We start from the raw sequence: 18,966 nt of genomic DNA on the forward strand, positions 1-18,966 counted from the left end.
TTTCATTCTCATCACACCTGCTTGAATAACCAAAATTGGCCATATACCTCCATGGAAGCATCAGTTACTGCAAATTAACCTACTAATATACTGTTTAATTGAACATGGAAATCTTGTGTTGAAATCCCGTATGTGCAGTTGGTCATATAAAACAAATAATTGACTTGGAAATCTCACTAAAATGCAAAGCAAGCTTTCTTTCTGTGTGCTAAGGTTTTACAGGTAATGTAAAAAAAATTGGCTACCTTGAAAACATAACTCTGTCTTACTTTAGGGTGGTAGATGCCCTCTTGGATGTTTCTTAGGGCATGATCTTTGCGGCAGGCTCGTAATGTCATATATAGAATCTGAATTATATTGAACTGAATAGGAGAATGCAAGAATGGGTTGAAGATTAATCTGAATACTCAAAAAAAAAAAAAAATCCTTTGGTTCAGAAAATGTACTCTGGCCAACCATAAAATCATAACGCAAATATTTGCTTTAATGACTTCTTATTTCTCAATGATTATTCTGCTGATTTTTTTCTGTCTGTAGATGCAGATTTACATTAATCCTTTTACTGATACTGATGATCTTTATCACAAAACAATCAAGCAGTAATGTTTTTCTTTTTCCTCCCTTTTTTATGCATATGCTGCCTATCTGCGATTTGCTTACTACTTCCTCTTAATGCAAGATCAAGCAGGTTGGTGTGATTGATTTGTGATTGATATAGTACAGATACTTGTAAAGGGTCTTGCTGCTCCATCTAACTTTCACTCTTTAAAATTGAGAAGACCTAAGAATGTGTTTTGACAGGTAAGGATCCTTCATTCACCTGTCCCTGACCTTTTTGCTTAAAGATTTCTCTACATAGAATTTCACAGAAAGCTCAAACTTCTAAAGCATATTGCCCAAAGCTTGGTCAACCAAAATACTGGGGCTGTGAACCTACATGTTACTGCTTCTTACCATCTGGCCAACAGGAGAAGCAAATGGAATCTAAACCAAATTATTTTAATTGTCGTATTCCTGAATTACTGTCACATATCCTGCCACGAAATTATATACTACACCCAGATACCTACATAATTTCCCCCCCATTTCTGGTGTGTGTGTATATTTAAAATAGGGCTGTCGATTAATTGCAGTTAACTCACGCGATTAACTCAAAAAAATTAATCATGATTAAAAAAATTAATCGCGATTAATCGCAGTTTTAATTGCACTGTTAAACAATAGAATACCAATTGAAATTTATTAAATATTTTGGATGTTTTTCTACATTTTCAAATACATTGTATTCTTGTTGTAATTGAAATCAAAGTGTATATTATTTTTGGATTACAAATATTTGCACTGTAAAAATGATAAAAGAAATAGTATTTTTCAATTCACCTCATACAAATACTGTAATGCAATCTTTGTTGTGAAAGTGCAACTTACAAATGTAGATTTTTGTTTGTTTGTTACATAACTGCACTCAAAAACAAAACAGTGTAAAACTTCAGAGCCTACAAGTCCTCTCAGTCCTACTTGTTCAGCCAATCGCTAAGACAAACAAGTTTGCTTACATTTACAAGCGATAATGCTTCCCTCTTCTTTCTTTCTTCACCAGAAAGTGAGAATAGGCATTTGCATGGCACTTTTGTAGCTGGCGTTGCAAGGTATTTACGTGCCAGATATGCTAAACAATCGTATGGCCCTTCATGCTTCGGCCACCATTCCAGAGGACATGCTTCCATGCTGATGACGCTTGTTTAAAAAAAAAAAAAAAAAAAAAGCATTAATTAAATTTGTGACTGAACTCCTTGGGGAGAATTATATGTCCCCTGCTCTGTTTTACCCGCATTCTGCCATATATTTCATGTTATAGCCGTCTCGGATGATGACCAAGCACATGTTCATTTTAAGAACACTTTCACTGTAGATTTCACAAAATGCAAAGAAGGTACCAATGTGAGATTTCTAACTGACCCAAGGTTTAAGAATCTGAAGTGCTTTCCAAAATCTTAGAGGGACGAGGTTGGAGCATGCTTTCAGAAGTCTTAAAAGAGCAACACTCCGATGCGGAAACTAGAGAACCCGAACCACCAAAAAAGAAAATCAACCTTCTGCTGGTGAGATCTCACTCAGATGATGAAAATGAACATGCATTGGTCTGCACTGCTTTGGATTGGTATTGAGCAGAACCTGTCCTCAGCATGGACGTATGTCCAGTGGAATGGTGATTGAAGCATGAAGGGACATATGAATTTTTAGCGTATCTAGCACGTAATTACCTTGCGGCGCCAGCTACAACAGTGCCATGCAAATGTCTGTTCTCACTTTCAGGTGATATTGTAAACAAGAAGCGGGCAGCATTATCTCCTGCAAATGTAAACAAACTTCTTTGTCTTAGCGATTGGCTAAATAAGAAGTAGGACTGAGTGGACTTGCAGGTCTAAAATTTTACATTGTTTTATTTTTGAATGCAGTTTTATGTACATAGTTCTACATTTGTAACTTCAACTTTAATGATAGAGATTGCACTACAGTACTTGTATTGGGTGAATTGAAAAATACTATTTATTTTGTTTTTTACGATGCAAATACTTGTAATCAAAAATAAATATAAAGTGAGCACTGTACACTTTTTATTCTGTGTAATTGAAATCAGTATATTTGAAAATGTAGAAAACATCCAAAAATATTTAAATAAATGGTATTCTATTATTGTTTAAAAGATTAATTTTTTTAATCGCTTGAAAGCCCTAATTTAAAAATAAATAAGGTGATGTTTCAGTGTCTTTACAAAAGTTGTGTGTGCGCGCGCAGGGGAGAGCCTTTTACTGAACAATAATGTTTGGCAGGGTATTTTATGGGGTTTTTTCCCCCCTGCAGTGGTGGTAAATTGTTGCTATTGGATTTTCATACTTTTAAGTTAGGGTTTTTTTGTCTAGATTTTGTTAGAATGTGGCTGGGAAAGATCAAAACAGGGTAAATTGTATTTTCCACACAATAAAAGTTCTAGAAATCTAAATTAGCTTGGTATCTTGCTATCCTCTCTGCCACCACTTGTGCAATTAATCTGAAACCTGTTCATGTTCACATGCATTGATATATTGTGCAGTATTGGAATTAAGATCTTCGCAATCCAAAGTTATTTTTCAACTAATGTTGATTTCTGAGATTTGGAGGATGATTTATAGGAGCCATTCTCCTTCTTCTAGAATTCTGAATTATTTGCAGATGACCTTTTAGGGTTACGGAACTCAGTCTGAATACCAGTTAGCTGCTCAAGTTACCTCCATTGTAATCACAGAGGTGTAGGTGTAAAAAATTGGTTTGGTTTTTACTTTTTACCAGTGGTCAAATCTTGAAAGTACTACCTTATAGACCATCACAAATCCCACCACCCCAGAATCTCTGAATAGACACTGCTACAAAGGCAATCTGAGTCCATAAGCTGTTGTCCATCCCTTATCTACTGTTATCTAATAGGGCTCTTCTGCATTTCTCTGCACATTGTAGTTCTTCATTGTGGACAATACAGTCTTATAAGATCTTACTGCTAACATTCGCAGTGACACTCCATAGGGAATGCAATACAGAAGGGTACCTTGGAGAAAATTTCTTCGTGTGAATTTTTGGAAAGGGGAATTTTGAACTTAGCTTTAGAACTCAACTCTTCTAACAGGCTGCAAAAAGAAACATTAAAGTGTAATCACTTCTCTTTATAATTAGATGCTAAAGTTTGCTTAAAAAATAAACTCTGGATTGAACTGTGCAGACTAACTTTTCATTATCCCTTTAAAGAAATTTAGGTTTCAAACTTCTGGCTCTTTTTAAGATGGCAGTCTTTCACAAGGGTTTTATTCTTTTTTTACATTTGATTTTAGTACAATACACTAACATTAGCATAATATTTCTGTGTGTCCAGCGGCAATAATTAGCAAAAGCAGAGCTTGAGTGGCTTGTAAATGTCACTATATCTCCAAGATGGAACTAGTCTAGTGTGCACATAACTCTTCATATAAGTCAATTACTATTTTTCTTCTTGCCCAATTTCCGAAGTGCCACTGCATGGCTTTGTTGAAGTCATGGTCTTAATAACAAAGCTACACTAAAACCTTTGGTATAAAAGTTGCCTGTGTTGGACAGTGATGTGATACAAGCTGGTTTCCTGACAGAATTGGGAAGCATCACCAGCATCTATTAAATATCCATTAGTACTGAATAGTACTATTATAAACTCCAGTAGCTGCAGAGATACAGCAGAACTATATATTGCCATTGAAATCTTTTTATTTAACTTTTGTCAAAAATCACAGTTAATTTGAAATCTGATGACAAGATAGAAATCTTCACTGTATTAAGACAGTGTTTTATTTTTGCCATCATAATAATAATAATATAATAAGTAAATAATTCATACTTAATCTGAATCTTTTCAAAGGCAAGAAGAAAGTTTCCCCAGATAAAATGGTAGAGATGCAAGCCAAGATTGACGAAGAGAGAAAAGCACTTGAAACCAAGCTTGACATGGAAGAGGAAGAGAGAAACAAAGCCAGGGCTGAACTGGAGAAGAGAGAGAAAGATCTGCTCAAAGCCCAGTTAGTATTGATTCATAAGAACATTTTTTTTTTTTTTTTTTTTTTTTTTACAATTCAGTAATCGGATCTAATTGGGGATGTGTGACTGGTGGAAATTAAAATGAATTGGTTGATTAAATCAGTGATGCACAAAATGAATGCTCTCATGTCCTGCCATTAAAGCAAATGAGTTTCCTGTGTAGATTAGAGCTGGTCAGAAAATCCAATTAAAAAAAAAAACCTGCATTTTTTAAAATTGTTTTTCAAAATTTCAGCCAGCCATAGAGAGAGCTTAAAAAAAAAAAAGCATCCAAATTTGAAAAAGCTGGACAAGCTCCTGTATATATTGACTGCTAGTGAAGTAGTCAAATACTAAGAACCATCATAACAGCCTTTACTGCCATACAGTTTAATGAGATGGAAGGGCTTGAATCTGGGCACAGAACTTACCTTGATGTGGAAAGATTGATCCAGGCTGGAGCTGGAAAGTGACCTGCGAGTTCTCACAGGGCCTCAGGGCAGAGCATAAGGCAAGCAGGTGGATGAGGCACATGGCTGGTGGGACAAGGGCTGGAGAGGTAATGGACTTGCGTGTTAAGCCTCCATGATCCCCCGCTTGTCTTCCCTTGGCCTCCATTTGTGCTTATTTTCTCCTCTCCCTGCCACCAAGGCCCTGAGGTAATCAGCTGCTGCTGCCACCTCTTATTCTCTCTCCTCCTGGCTCTCCATACTGCCTGGGCCCCAGCAGAGGGAGCACTGAAAGTAGAGGAGGAGACAGTCTCCCTGATCTTGGTGCCCCAGCAGCCCCTAGTGAAAGGGAGGATTTGCAGCAGGAGAGACTGTTCAGTGTCAGCTGCCCTGTTTGACTTTAGCTGCAACTCTTTCCAGTGAGTTGTATTTTCTTATTCTTACAATCTCAAAAGTAAGATGTGTTCAGGCCCCCTCCCGCCCACAGGCCAGGCCCCACCACTAGAGAGAGCCTGGAATACGTGGTCTTCCACTCCCTGTCTCTCTCTCTCATCAGACAGGAACACCAGTCGCTGCTGGAGAAGTTATCCGCTCTGGAGAAGAAGGTGATTGTGGGAGGTGTGGACTTGCTGGCAAAAGCTGAGGAGCAGGAGAAACTTCTAGAGGAATCTAACATGGAGCTTGAAGAGCGAAGGAAAAGAGCCGAGCAGCTTCGCAAAGAGCTTGAGGAAAAAGAGGTTTGATCCGCTTTCTTGTTGTAGTGCTGATGATTTTAACAGACAGGACTGATTGTGCTCACCTTCCCTTGCCTCTCTCCGGGGCCGGCTCTAGGGTTTTTTGCCTCCCCAAGCAAAAAATTTTTTGGCTGCTCCCCACTCCAGCCCTGGGCTCTCCCCCCTCTTCCCCCCCCCCCCAGTGCCCTCCCCACCTGCACCCCCTGCCGCCCCAGCCCTGGGCTCTCTCCCCCACCCGCACCCCCCCTGCCGCCCCAGCCCTGGGCTCCCTCTTCCCCCTCCCCCCCCCACCCACACCCCCTGCCGCCCCAGCCCTGGGCTCCCCCCCAAACGTGACCTCCTCGTTCACCACAGCAATCCCCGTTTACACTTGCAGTGGGGATCAAACCGTTTCTCCTATTTTTATTTCACTTTAGTATAAATCTCGCCCCCACCCGTCCCCCCGCAACATCATCTTTAGTGCTCCAAATGCACATGGAAGGCATAGGGACTTACCCCCTCTCCTCCTCCACCCTCCTCCATGAGTACATCACACCCCGCTTCTCTGCCAGTGTAGAGCCCCCAAGCACCCCCACACCCGCTCCTCTGCCTGACCCCTCTTTACTAGATCCCCATCCCTTTCCGGGTACAAGGTTTGAGGGTTATCAGGAGGGTTGCGGGAGAAGAGGTGCAGGGGAAGGGAGAGGTGTGGGAGGAGAGGGCTGCGGGAGGGTACAAGGGGAGAGATGCGGGTGAAGGGAGAGTACAAGGGGAAGGGGTTCAGCGAAGGAGCAATGTGGGGAGGTACAAGTGAAGAGGCTGCGAGCGGGATGGGGAGTGCAAGGGCTGAGAGCGGCAGGCGCTGACAGCTGCTTCCCCAGCCCCGTGCAGGCAGAGCTGAGAGGACGGACACTGACCCCCAGGTGCCCAAGCCGCAGGGTTCCCCCGGCGGGGCAGTATGCCCCGCTCAGAGCCAGGCTCTGCCTCTCCCCGCCCCTGGCGCTGTGGGGGCCCGGGGCAAGCAGCGCGGGGCTGAGGCGGGGGAGGTGCGCGGCGGGCTGGGTCCGGGGGCAGGAGGGGGCAGCCACTCGCCCTATCAGCGCGTGAGCCGGGATCCGCGCCCCCTGCCCAGCCTGGTGGCATCCTGCACAGCCCACTCGGGCGGGAAAACGCCGCGCCGCCCTGGAGAGACTCAGAGCAGCAGCGGTGGCGGCAGCAGGACCCCTCCTCACATCCCGGGCCCCGGCTCCTCACACACTCCGGGAGCCCCTCTTGCCGCCGCAGCCCGGGCTCGGCTCCAGGGGAAGATGCTCTGGCTCTCCAGCGGCAGGGCTATGGCCAGGGCCGGCTCCCGGCTTTTTGCCACCCCAAGCAAAAAAAAAAAAAAAAAAAAAAAGGTCCAGAATGCCGCCCCTTGGAAAGTGCCGCCCCAAGCACATGCTTGGAGTGCTGGTGCCTAGAGCCGGCCCTGCCTCTCTCAGCCTTGTGCGCCCACTTGATATGGAAGCTATGGCAGGAGCTGGTGCCAACATTCCTAGAGACTGACACCTGAAATGGGTAGGCAGTGCTCTGGTATGGAAGTCTGTGCAAGGACTAGCTTTATAGCAGCGAGTAAAAGTAGGGTGTGTGTGAGACAGATCGGTGTAGGCAGAGCCGGCACTTCACTTACTCCAAGTAGTTTCTCCTCTGGTTATACCACAGCCAAATGCTTCTCTGACAATAGTAAATTGTGTGTTGTCTTTTGTTTTTAAATGTTGCAAACAGCAAGAGCGCCTGGACATTGAGGAGAAGTACACCAGCCTGCAGGAGGAGGCACAGGGCAAGACCAAGAAGCTGAAGAAAGTCTGGACAATGCTAATGGCTGCAAAATCAGAGGTCCGTGTCCAAAAGAGTTAGTTTATAAATATAACTAAACAAGTCTGTTTTGGAAATACTGTGGCCTACATTGTGTAACCTTGGAAAAGTGCTTTGCCAGTGTCTTTTATAAAGCACCTCTTGGTTGGTATGTTTTCAGAGAACTAACTGAACACTGGTAATTTGAGCCTCTGGGGGTTACATCTTCAAGCTTTTCTCTGAATCGATGAGGGCTATGGTGACCAGACAGCAAGTGTGAAAAATCAGGGCAGGGGGTAATAAACGCCTATATAAGACACAGCCCCAAATATCAGGACTGTCCCTATGAAATCAGGACACCTGGTCACCCTAATGAGGGTGAGAATTTTTTTTCTTTGAAATGAAAGCGGAGGATCTCATTCATATGACTCTGGGAGCTGGAGCTTTAATAAAATAACCAGTTATCGCTAAACGTTATAAAATCATCAGTTTCCAACACACTCTGCACAATCCCCTGCTCCTGCTCGACTTGAATAGTCTTTGTTTTCTGTCAGAGTAATGTAATAACTTGACAGAATACGGGATTAATAATTTATCTTCATTGTAGCTCCTTGAAATGTCACTCTTGTTTGTTTTCCTCTTTCTCTCCTGTGACCTTTCATCTCCATAGAATACTTTTCTCCTTTCTGTAGTTTTTTTTACCCTATCCTATCCCTCTGGCCAGGATCCCCTAATCATGTGCCACCTGGCTACCACATTCTTTCCCTCTCCTGCCAACTGTGGGAACTCAGAATGTCTATTGGCTGGTGCCTGTAGCCCATGCTGCAGGAGGTCTTCAGGCCGAGAGCTGCTTCCTACAGCTGCCTGTGGTGCATAGTAGTATGTTGGATAATGGGATTTTCTTTAGGGTGTGCAGGCCCCCTTCCTTGAGCAGGATGTACCTAGACTGCTCTGCTCCTGGTTCCTTCCAACAAGTGCAGAGCGGGGATTTGCAGAAGTCTTGTAGCCAAAAAGTGCCAGTCTGAGCTGGTATGTTTAATTTATCAATTCTTGGGGATAGTTTAGAATAAAATAATTCATTTTGCCTATGAATTTAAATGGAGATGGCCTTTTATCATTCCATGAAGAGCAACAACTTTTTAAAAGGCTTTCATGTTTGAACTACTTCTAGCTTCCTGATGGTTTGCTTTATTGTCCGTAGATGGCAGATCTGCAACAGGAACATCAGAGAGAGATTGAAGGATTGCTGGAGAATATTCGGCAGCTCAGCAGGGAGCTTCGTCTTCAAATGCTCATCATAGATAACTTCATTCCTCAGGACTACCAGGTAAAGGAAAGGAAGCCTAGTCTTGGATTTGGGGTTTTTAGTAATGTTAGAGACACACATTGATTCCTCCAGCATTCCTTCTGTCCCCATCAGTAGTGGGAGTGGCTCAGCACACCTCCTCTCTGTATCCAGTTTGTTAGAGCTAGTAGGTGTTGAATAGCATCGCACAAAAAAATAATGAGCCACATAAGATTCTAACTTACGTATATATTTGTAAAGGAGTATTTATAAAAGACTGAAAACCTCTAATAAAATGTAATTAGAAGTAAAATCAAGGTTTAGGTTTGTTTCAGACCAACGCAGTTATATGAATATGCTACCAGGTGCAGCTCTGTCACATTTCCATATTAGTTTTAGATCACTGTCAAAAACCATGAGAATCAGAGACCCCAGATGTGACTGAATCAATCTTTTGAAAATACCAAGAGGGAGGTTTCTGGTGAGCATTACAATTGTTCACTAAGCAGAATGGCTTCACCAATCACCTTTCTCCCTGTAGTCTTTATGTAATGCTTTGAAAAGCCTGGTTGAGTATATTGATAAAGTGAAGCAGTTATTTGATTATCGGAGGAGGATCCACTTCCTCCTCACCCTCTGTCTAAAAGATCTGAAGTGTTTTCTAAAATTGAAGGCCATCTCTACAATAGGAAAATATATACCTGTAATTGTCCACTGTGGCAGCTTCACCCTGGGACTAAGCAGATTTTGGACAACAGTGGTTACAAATAGCTGATGGACTGCACCAACAGGGAATTACAGGCCCAAACTCTGCCAACGCATCCCCTAAATATTCATCTTTCACTCTGCTCTTCACAGAAATGAAGATCTCCTGTTGGACCTCCTCCTATAAAGAGCATTATTGATTCAGGATGAACAGTTCCCATCAAAAGGGAGTAGGAGTTACATGGCACAAAGCCAGATTATGTAGCCTACCCAAAGGCAAAGTGTTAAAACTGGTGTAGATTCCCCAAAACAGGGCTATCAGTTCACCACAAGAATATTAATGAAAATTGATCCATTTGCCAGAATGGCTCATGGAATGTTTCAGGACCCGTTTTGGTCTAGGGTCAGTTGGATGAAGATGCGGTTAGCAGCAGTATTTGATGTGAAAAGCCACACAGCTTGACCGTACCTAGACCTTTCATCTTTCACTTTCTTTGTAGTGCTCTCTTGGCTCCCCAGTATATGATATCCCTGAGATTCATTGTATCTGACATTTTAAATACCTCACATCACCCAGTACAAAACACACACAGCATTTTTCCTTTGGTTTTATGAATATCACACCTGGACAACTATCTTAATGATATCACCATAACTGGAGACCTGTACATGTGCAGAATATTCCTACATGCACTGGAACAGGTGATTCAGGGTAAGGGTATGTCTACACTGCAATAAAAGATCCACGGCATGGCCATGGCTGGCCCAGTTCAGCTAACTCAGGCTTGGGCTGTGGGACTAAAAATTGCAGTGTAGATGTTCAGGCTTCAACTGGAGCCCAGGCTCTGAAACCCTACAAGCAGGGTGGGTCTCGGAGCCTGGGCTCCAGCCTGAACCCAAACATCTACGCAGCAATTTTTAGCCCCATAGCCCCAGTCAATTGACCTAGGCTCTGAGACTTGCTACCAGAGCGATTTTTTTTTTTTTTTTATGGCAATGTAGACCTATCCTCATAGGCCATGGCCTTCAGTGTGTGTGTGTGGTTTTTTAACATGGTATGGTCATCCACATCAGTGAACTAGCCTTGATTAAATTGACTTGAGGAGGAGCCATGTCTAACAGGGCTTTAATGCTGTTGTTAAATTCACTTTGCCCAGGATCTCTTGGGTGTGCCTTATGGAAGATGTATTTAGAGTGTATGAAGAGTTAAAACAATTATTTTTCTTATTTCTTCTAAGGAAATGATTGAAAACTATGTTCACTGGAATGAAGACATTGGAGAATGGCAGTTGGTAAGCTTAGTTGATAGATGCAGGTAGCTTCATTAGTGCAATGCAAAGGTTCTCAAGGGGTATTAAATGAAAGTGAGGGTTCTCATGCTAACTCGCCAACCTTAGCTATACAGTTTTCATTGGCTAGTTAGATTGTGCCATAACGGAGAGACAGCGTCACTCTGATAACCTTCATGTCTTCACTTCCTGACTTTTGCACTTTAAAACATGTAGCATTCATGTCTCTTGCAGTTAATTCTCTGGCTTTCCTAAAGCAAACCAGGATGCAACCCTTTTTCTGCTTAATACTATTAAATTGCAAATTCCAATTTGAAGTTCACCCCTTGTCAGAATAAATGGAGTAGGTGAGGGGATGAGCTGTCCCCTTTGTGGCAACTATTGTTTGGCTGCAGACTGCTTGAAACCTGTTCTAACAGGGCAGAGGTACTTCAGTTAACATACTGTATCATCACAATAGAGGGTCTTTTAAACAAGGGAAATTTAGGACTTGCGGGAATTGTAATAAGACTACGACTGCAAGATCTCTGTGATGGGTTTGTTACTTATTCCAGATGTTATGGCAGGTTTATTTTTTTTTTTTTTTTTTTTTTTTTTTTGAGCTTCATTGACATGAGCTAATCAAAGCTATTGCAGCTGTCACCAACAATATTACCAGCCATGTTGGAACAGAAAGGATCATCTGAAAGCTTATCGAAATATATATTTGTGTATATATATATATATTTATCTTGCATCATGCCCCCAGTCCATTAGACTGGCAAACTTTTGCTCTAGAGTAAAAGTTCTAGAGCTGTAAATGCTCAATTTAGCCACTAGTCCTAGGAAGTTCTGCTTCAGGCACTTCTATAAAGAACATCCCAGCTGCAGTTGAGCAGAAAAAAAAAAGTAAAGATAGAAAAATACATTTTTCAGGGTACTAAGATTATTCGTGAATTTGGGATTGAATTTGACAAAAAAACTGGACAACAAAAATGTTGGAAATGTCAAAATGAAGTGTTTTTTGACAATGTTTTGAATCCACATTTCAAGACAAAAAATGTCAAATGTTTTGATTTGACCCAAATTAAAAAATTTTGAATAATTTTTTTTTGTTTTGGTGAGAAAAAGAAAGGAAAAATTGGTTTGAAATGAATGGATTTTTTAAAAATTCTTCACTCAGCTCTAATCCAAGATAATCTTAACTGTCATGATGGGTAAAAGGTGCGAAGTGGGTCTTTCATCTCACAAACTCCCAGATTAATTGAATTGAGGCTGGAAGCAAATATAAACCTACCCAATTGTGAAATCAGTCTTATAATATAGTTGACTTTGCTAACAGATCTTTCTCTTTCTTTAAGAAATGTGTTGCATATACAGGGAACAACATGAGAAAACAGACCCCAGTACCAGATAAAAAGGAAAAAGATGTAAGTGTCTCTTCTTAAATATGGATCAAACTGTATAGATCTATAGTGTACAAGCCAATGAATACCCATATGTGGGGCCTTACCAAATTCACGGCCATGAAAAATGCGTCAAGGACAATGAAATATAGTCTCCCCCCATGAAATCTGGTCTTTTGTGTGCTTTTACCCTCTACCATACAGATTTCACGGAGGTGACTAGCGTTGCCCAAATTGGGGTTCCTGACTTGAAAGGGAGTTGCAAGGGGCTCGTGGTATTGCCACCCTTATTTCTGTGCTGCCTTCAGAGCTGGGCGGCCAAGGAGGTGAGGCTCCCAGCTCTGAAGGCAGCACCCTGCCAGCAGCAGCGCAGAAGTAAGGGTGGCAATACCATACCATGCCATCCTTACTTCTGTGCTGCTGCTGGCAGCGGCTCTGCCTTCAGAACTGGGCTCCCTGCCAGCAGCCACCGCTCTCCAGCTGCCCAGCTCTGAAGACCGTGCCACTGCCAGCAACAGTGCAGAAATAAGGGTAGCAGTATCGCAACCCCACCCCCCGCCAATAACCTTGCGACCACCCCACAACTCTTTTTTTCAGTCAGAACCCCTACAATTACTGTGAAATTTCAGATGTAAATAGCTGAAATCATGAAATTTACAATTTTTAAAATCCTCTGACCATGAAATTGACCAAAATGGACCATGAATTTGGTAGGGCCCTACCCATATGTGCTGCATCTCCTGCTGTAAAACTTTCAAATTCTGATTTTTATAGTCTTTGGTGTTTTGATGAAGCACACTTCTTGATAAGTGTTATAGAAGAACATATACTCACAGTTGTAAAATGGATTCTGTGTATTCTTTCCCTAGCCCTTCGAGGTGGACCTTTCCCATGTTTATCTAGCTTACACAGAAGAAAGCCTGAGGCAGTCTTTGATGAAATTAGAGAGGCCGAGGACTTCAAAAGGAAGATCAAGGCCTAAAACTAGTAGAAGGTGAGAGTTCTTGTGAAATGGTTTTGTATGTGATTGGGAACTTCCATGTGAAGTGTTTTAAGTCCTAACTAAAGGTTTATTTTGGGGATCGGTCCTGTAGGCTGCATTTGGGCATCCCTTTAATTTGAATGCATTACAGCAGGACCCCAGGCCCTTTCAGCAGTGCTGTAATGCATTCCACATAGAAAGTAATTGAACTATAGTGAATGCTGATCAAAATCCATAATACTTGGAAAGCATGCTCTATTGATTTAAGGACAATTTTCTGTTGCCAAGATATCAAATTATTAGAGCTGGTTGTGATTTTTTCAAAAATTGACAGTTTCTTTTCCCCCCCCTTTTTAAAATAATTTTGAAATTTAAAAAACTAACTTTTCAAACTAAATAGTCTTCTATCTTCAGAGAGCTATAAAAAGGGGTATAAGATTTGTCATAGTATAAATAGTGGGGGTACTGAGGTGGTATTTAAATAAAATGGAGAATGGAATTAAATGGAAGACACACATCAATACATGCCTCAACAATGCTAAAATCACTGAAGCCTACACAGAGGAATACAACATTCCTTAGGTGATATGAGGTAGAGACTCAGTTTGGGTCAAGGTTTGGGAGTTGCTAAGTTTAATTCTGGTTCCAGTTTGGGTTAATTGTACAAAAAGCCCACCAACATTAAGATTGGGAAAGTAACACCACGTCAGCAAATGTAATACATTATGGTTACTCAGTCAAGTTACACATACTGCAGATTTTAAGGTATACTTTTTAACTGACTGTACTACATGAAGATTTATAGTCAACAGAGAAAACATACTGCACACACTATGTAGTGTTTTATCATGGGAGAGTTGGCTTTGGCAAGAAACATTAACTTTTGGGGCCAAGTTAAGAGGCATAAACCGGTGTAAATTTGACTCTTAATGACACATAATCAAGCCTAAGTGACTTAGGAAATGGCCTACTTTAACGCCTTCTTAAACGTGTGTGTGTTGTTCTTGCTACATTCCTCTCCTCTGGCTACTTGATGTGTTTTATTCTAGCATACACTTTGAGGGCCAAATTCACAAGTGACATGCGAGAATACACATAAGTTACCTGTCCAAATGAGGGTGGTGCTGATGGATGACCAAATATAAACCTAGATAGATTGTATTTTGAGTTATCCTTCTAAAATATTAAATATGCTGTTGTTGAGATTTTAGCATATTATTTTTAGAGGCTAGAAACCAAACTTGTATAAGTGTTAATAGTATATTCTTTAGATTTGGAAAATGTCACCCCTTCCTTTTCTTTGGTAGACTACTAATGTGTTTTTGTCTTTTTTTCCACCCCTCCTCTCCAAACAGAAAACGTTCAGCAAAGCCAGGAGCTGTAATTGACTCTCTGCTTCAGTAGGTGTTATGCATTCAGCGTCAGAGTAAAGATTAATGTGTGTTGTAATGCTTTGCTAAAATTCATAGTTCATTAGAAAATATTGAGGAACTGGCACAATTTGACCAGAAGGGGCTACAAAACAATGCCTCATCAGTAAACAAAAATGAACTTGTTTCTCTAATTACCCTTATACTGTATGTTATATTAACATATGTTAAACCAATATATGTGTTGCGAAATTGTCAATGTATTACACCACTCTTTGTGTTGTGCAGGGAAACCATTGGCAGTAACCTTTGTCGAAATGAAATGTATAGAAAGCAAGAACTTTAGATGTGTTTAAATTTTAAAAATATTAGCCCAGTGTGGTAGATAGACCCTGAACTTTAAATCCTGATAACTCTGTTTTATGTCCTGCTTTGTACATAAAGTAGCAGCTTACACTGTTGTCCTGTGTTGCACTGTTATATGTTTTCATGTGGTGGGTATAAATCCATGATATAACTCAATCTGAATACTGAGCCCCCTTCCTTGGCTATTTAAATACTCCCTAATTGTAGCTGTTGTTTGAATTTCATACATTAAATGACTAATTGTCTTTCTGTTCCTTTAGTAACTGACCTATGTAGACTTACTATATATTGTTGCATAAAGAGTGACTGTTTTGAAAACCTAAACTGTACAAATTCAAGAACACTGGGCAAGGGACAATGTTTTGTTTAGTTTCAGTGCAAATGAAAACAAAACTGTTTAGTTTCATTTTATTTGAAGTGCTGTTGTCCTTTTATTTACTGTTTAAATGCACACAGTCTCTAGGCAACAACTCTTTGACTACTTTTTTGAGGGTGGCCATCGCTGAAGAAAATGCAAGAGAATATATTTTACTTTTTTAAAGGCTGCTTTGCACAGTTGCCTTCACTGCGCTCGCACTGAGTGGAGGATGTGTAACTGATCTCTCTGATTGTAACTGAGCCTTTCATTTTTTGTATGAATTGCTCTACTCTCAATATGGATGGAGAAGATAAAATCCTACTATGTTAAAGAGAGTGTCACAAACCCATAATATAGCTCAGGCTAGGTGTTTTCAGAGCTTGTGGCTAGCTTTCTCACCCTTGGCCCCAATATTTTGGGGGCAATGCTCTATTGACTAGTGATGGATTTGGACCCTTTATATTTTAAAATAGAGAGGTGCTTCCTTTACTTCCCATCCCCAGGTAATAGTAACATCTGCACAAAAGTCGGTCCTGTCTACACCCAAGTAGTCTTTTGTTTTCCATTACACTTAGAGACAGTAGCTTAATTTCTTCTAAAATCATTCATTATCTTTTGCATTGAGTGGCTGCTGATTGACTAGTTCAGTTGATCCCCCTGAAAACTCTGCTGCTACTAAACATTTAACATTTTAATATATTGCTTTTGTGATACAGGAGAAATTATTATTCCTTTGTCTTGTGCATATTATGTAACTAGTGCTGGAACACATCAGTTACAGGTGTCATAAATCTTCATAAACCCGTTGATTATTAATGTCTATAACTTCAGTATAACCTTACAATGTTGCATGGAGTGTAAAAAGCTGTGACTGTAGATGTGAAAAGATGGAATCCCTAAACAAAAGCATAGCACTGTTCCACTGCAGGTGTAATGCATTCGTTCTGGTAACAAGACTTACAGTTAGTTGAAATATTCTTTCTGTAGTGTGCAAAATATTTAAAAATGCATCAAAATACCATGTGTTCATGTCCCCTTCTTAGCACTGTGACCAATAGCTGTGTCTTGTGGATCTATATGCAAGTGTAAGATGCACAGTTTGGCAGTTAAAATTTGGTCTCACGAGGACATATTTAACTCTGAGAATTTCAGTAGCATTCTGGCTAAGCTCTGTTGTCCTTTCTTTTTTAAAAATCCATTTCTTTCAATCTGCCCAAATGTCTACACTGTGATTAAACACACGTGGTTGGCCCGTGTCAGCTAACTCTGGCTCGGGGACTGTAAAATTGCAGTGTAGATGTTTGGGCTTGGGTTGGAATCCAGGCTCTGGGACCCTGCGAGGGGGAATGCTCCAGCCCTAGCCTGAAAATCTGCTCCACAGTTTGACAGCACTGCAGCCCAAACCCTGTGCGACCAAGTCAGCTGACCTGGGCTAGCTGTGGGTGTTTAATTGCAGGGTAGGCATACTCAATGTCTTCACCCAGGAGCAAAACTTACTGTGCTGCGTGGTTTTTTTTAAAAAAAACAATTGGAACTATCGTTTTTAAGTTTATACAAGATTTAAGTAAAACTTCTAGCAGAAAGCTCTTCCCCAAAATGAGGTGTATTTGTGTCTCATCTTGAAGAAAAATTAAAGTATTGGTACATAAATGTATCTTACTGTGAATGTGCAGTAAACTTGATTAAACATCCTATTTTACTTGTATGCTGTCATACATGCTAAAAAGACTGACGAGAGACCATAATGGCTCAGAAGTCATTGCTATGGACCCAGGCCTGCTCCAGGGGCCGTGCAAGAGAACCTCTGCAGCCACAGGAAGCCCAAGCTTCATGTGGGCTTCTGGAGCCATGTGCTCAGTGTAGAACTGGGGCCAATGTCAGTAATACAAGATCTGGGGTTCCTCGGTTTTGATGGTAAAAGTTAATACCATTATGACCTTGCTGCAGTAGGATCCAGCAACTAGGCGAATAAACAATTCCTCCTTAATCAGTGCTTTTAAAAAATGATGTTACCAAATTGTCTGTCTGACACACCATTTATGGCACCTTGAAGGTGCCATTGTGAGCCATTTTACCCATACCAAAACATGTAATGATTAACGCTAAAAGTGGATTTGCTGTAGTGGAACAGATCTGTAAAAGACAAGTCCCTGGTAAACAAATGTTACTTGTCCTCTTAACTACTGTTGTACAGCTTTTCTGTCTGTTTGTTTTTAAAAAAGGAAGCTTCTTGTGTCATTTCTATCTTTTTTACCAATTTGCACATAAAACCAGCATGCTCCATGATAGACTTGCTGGCTGTGATTTGCTGTCACAGCTTTGGCTTTGGAGAACAAAATCCCTTGCTATTAAAAAGGACAAACTTTGAAATGAAATACTTTTAAGTAGGTTCAGTTTATATTTATCAAGCTTGACTGATCTTTGAGAGGTTTGAATGTTTGTCTGAGTATGGGCATTATTTTTAAAGTTACTAAATATGCATCTGGACTACAGATTTACCCTGCAGCTCTTGGATTATCTTCAGGCTTATTCTGTCCATAACTCATTTTAAAATCTTTTTTTAAATTTATGCTTTAGCCAATACAGCTATTCTGGTCTCAGTTCAGTCTTTCCTTAACTCATGCTCTTTTGTGGGGGTGTGTCTGTCTGTCTTCCTCCCAATTTCCTCTGTTCAGGAGTGTTGGCCTTAACACGGACATTTCCTGGGTCTTTTGTCAGTTTGTTACATTCTTAACACTGCTTTTAATAGAGCATATTTTGCATTTAATTTTTTCCTGGTCCTGGGATTGCTAGAAGGGGGGGGGGGAATCTTCTGTAGTGCCTTTCACTAACTTATACTGTAGTCTGCACACTTTAAATTATAGCTATTTCTCTTTAGTTCTGTTTGACCCATTTGTATATAGGCAAGAAATTCTAGTTGTACAATTACTCCCTATTTATTGTTTTGCTAACTTTGTTGGAAGTGTTGTTTCTGATTATTCATTGTATTTTATGTGTAAATTTTATTTGTTACATTGTACATACCAGTATTGTGTCTACATGGTGCATGTTCTTGCCAAGGAATAAAAATTTGAACGCCTAATGTTTCATCTCTTTATCACAGTGTGGCTTTTTTCACATAACACAAGAACCAGGAGTCACCTGATTAAATTAGTAGGCATCAGGTTTAAAACAAACATAAGGAAGTACTACTTCACACAACACACAGTCAGCCTGTAAAAATTGTTGCCATGGAATGTTGTGAAGGCCAAAAGTATAACTGGGTTCAAAAAATAATTTAGATAAGGTCATGCAGGATAGGCCCAACAATGGCTATTAGTCAAGATGTTCAGAGGTGCAACCCCATGCACCAGGTGTCCCTAAACCTCCAATTGGTAGACCCTGGAACCAGGGCCGGCTCCAGCTTTTCTGCCGCCCCAAGTGGTGTAAAAAAAAAAAAAAGACGAGCGGCAGCACTTTGGCAGCAGCTCAATCGTGCCACTTCTTTGGTGGCAATTCGGCAGCAGGTCCTTCACTCCCTCTCTTCCTCTTCTGCGGAAGAGAGGAAATGAGGGACCTGCCGCCGAAGACCCGGATGTGCCACCCTGATACCGGACGGAGTGCTGCCCCTTTGTATTGGCCACCCCAAGCACCTGCTTCCTGTGCTGGTGCCTGGA

The 18,966-nt window shown here is 41.0% G+C and overlaps 1 protein-coding gene across 1 annotated transcript in view; it reads left to right on the plus strand.

Annotated features, from left to right (window-relative positions):
* The window catches only part of KIF3A (kinesin family member 3A), a 28,885-nt gene extending 14,265 nt beyond the window's left edge, over positions 1-14,620 (plus strand). Inside the window, 9 exon segments of the mRNA XM_065409091.1 lie at positions 680-688; positions 4,421-4,577; positions 5,581-5,761; positions 7,502-7,612; positions 8,772-8,897; positions 10,799-10,852; positions 12,190-12,258; positions 13,104-13,228; positions 14,572-14,620. Coding sequence (XP_065265163.1) covers positions 680-688; positions 4,421-4,577; positions 5,581-5,761; positions 7,502-7,612; positions 8,772-8,897; positions 10,799-10,852; positions 12,190-12,258; positions 13,104-13,228; positions 14,572-14,620 — 881 coding nt within the window.
* The last annotated feature ends 4,346 nt before the right edge of the window (positions 14,621-18,966 follow it).

Source organism: Emys orbicularis, chromosome 8 (assembly GCF_028017835.1).
Source record: "Emys orbicularis isolate rEmyOrb1 chromosome 8, rEmyOrb1.hap1, whole genome shotgun sequence".
NCBI lineage: Eukaryota > Metazoa > Chordata > Testudines > Emydidae > Emys > Emys orbicularis.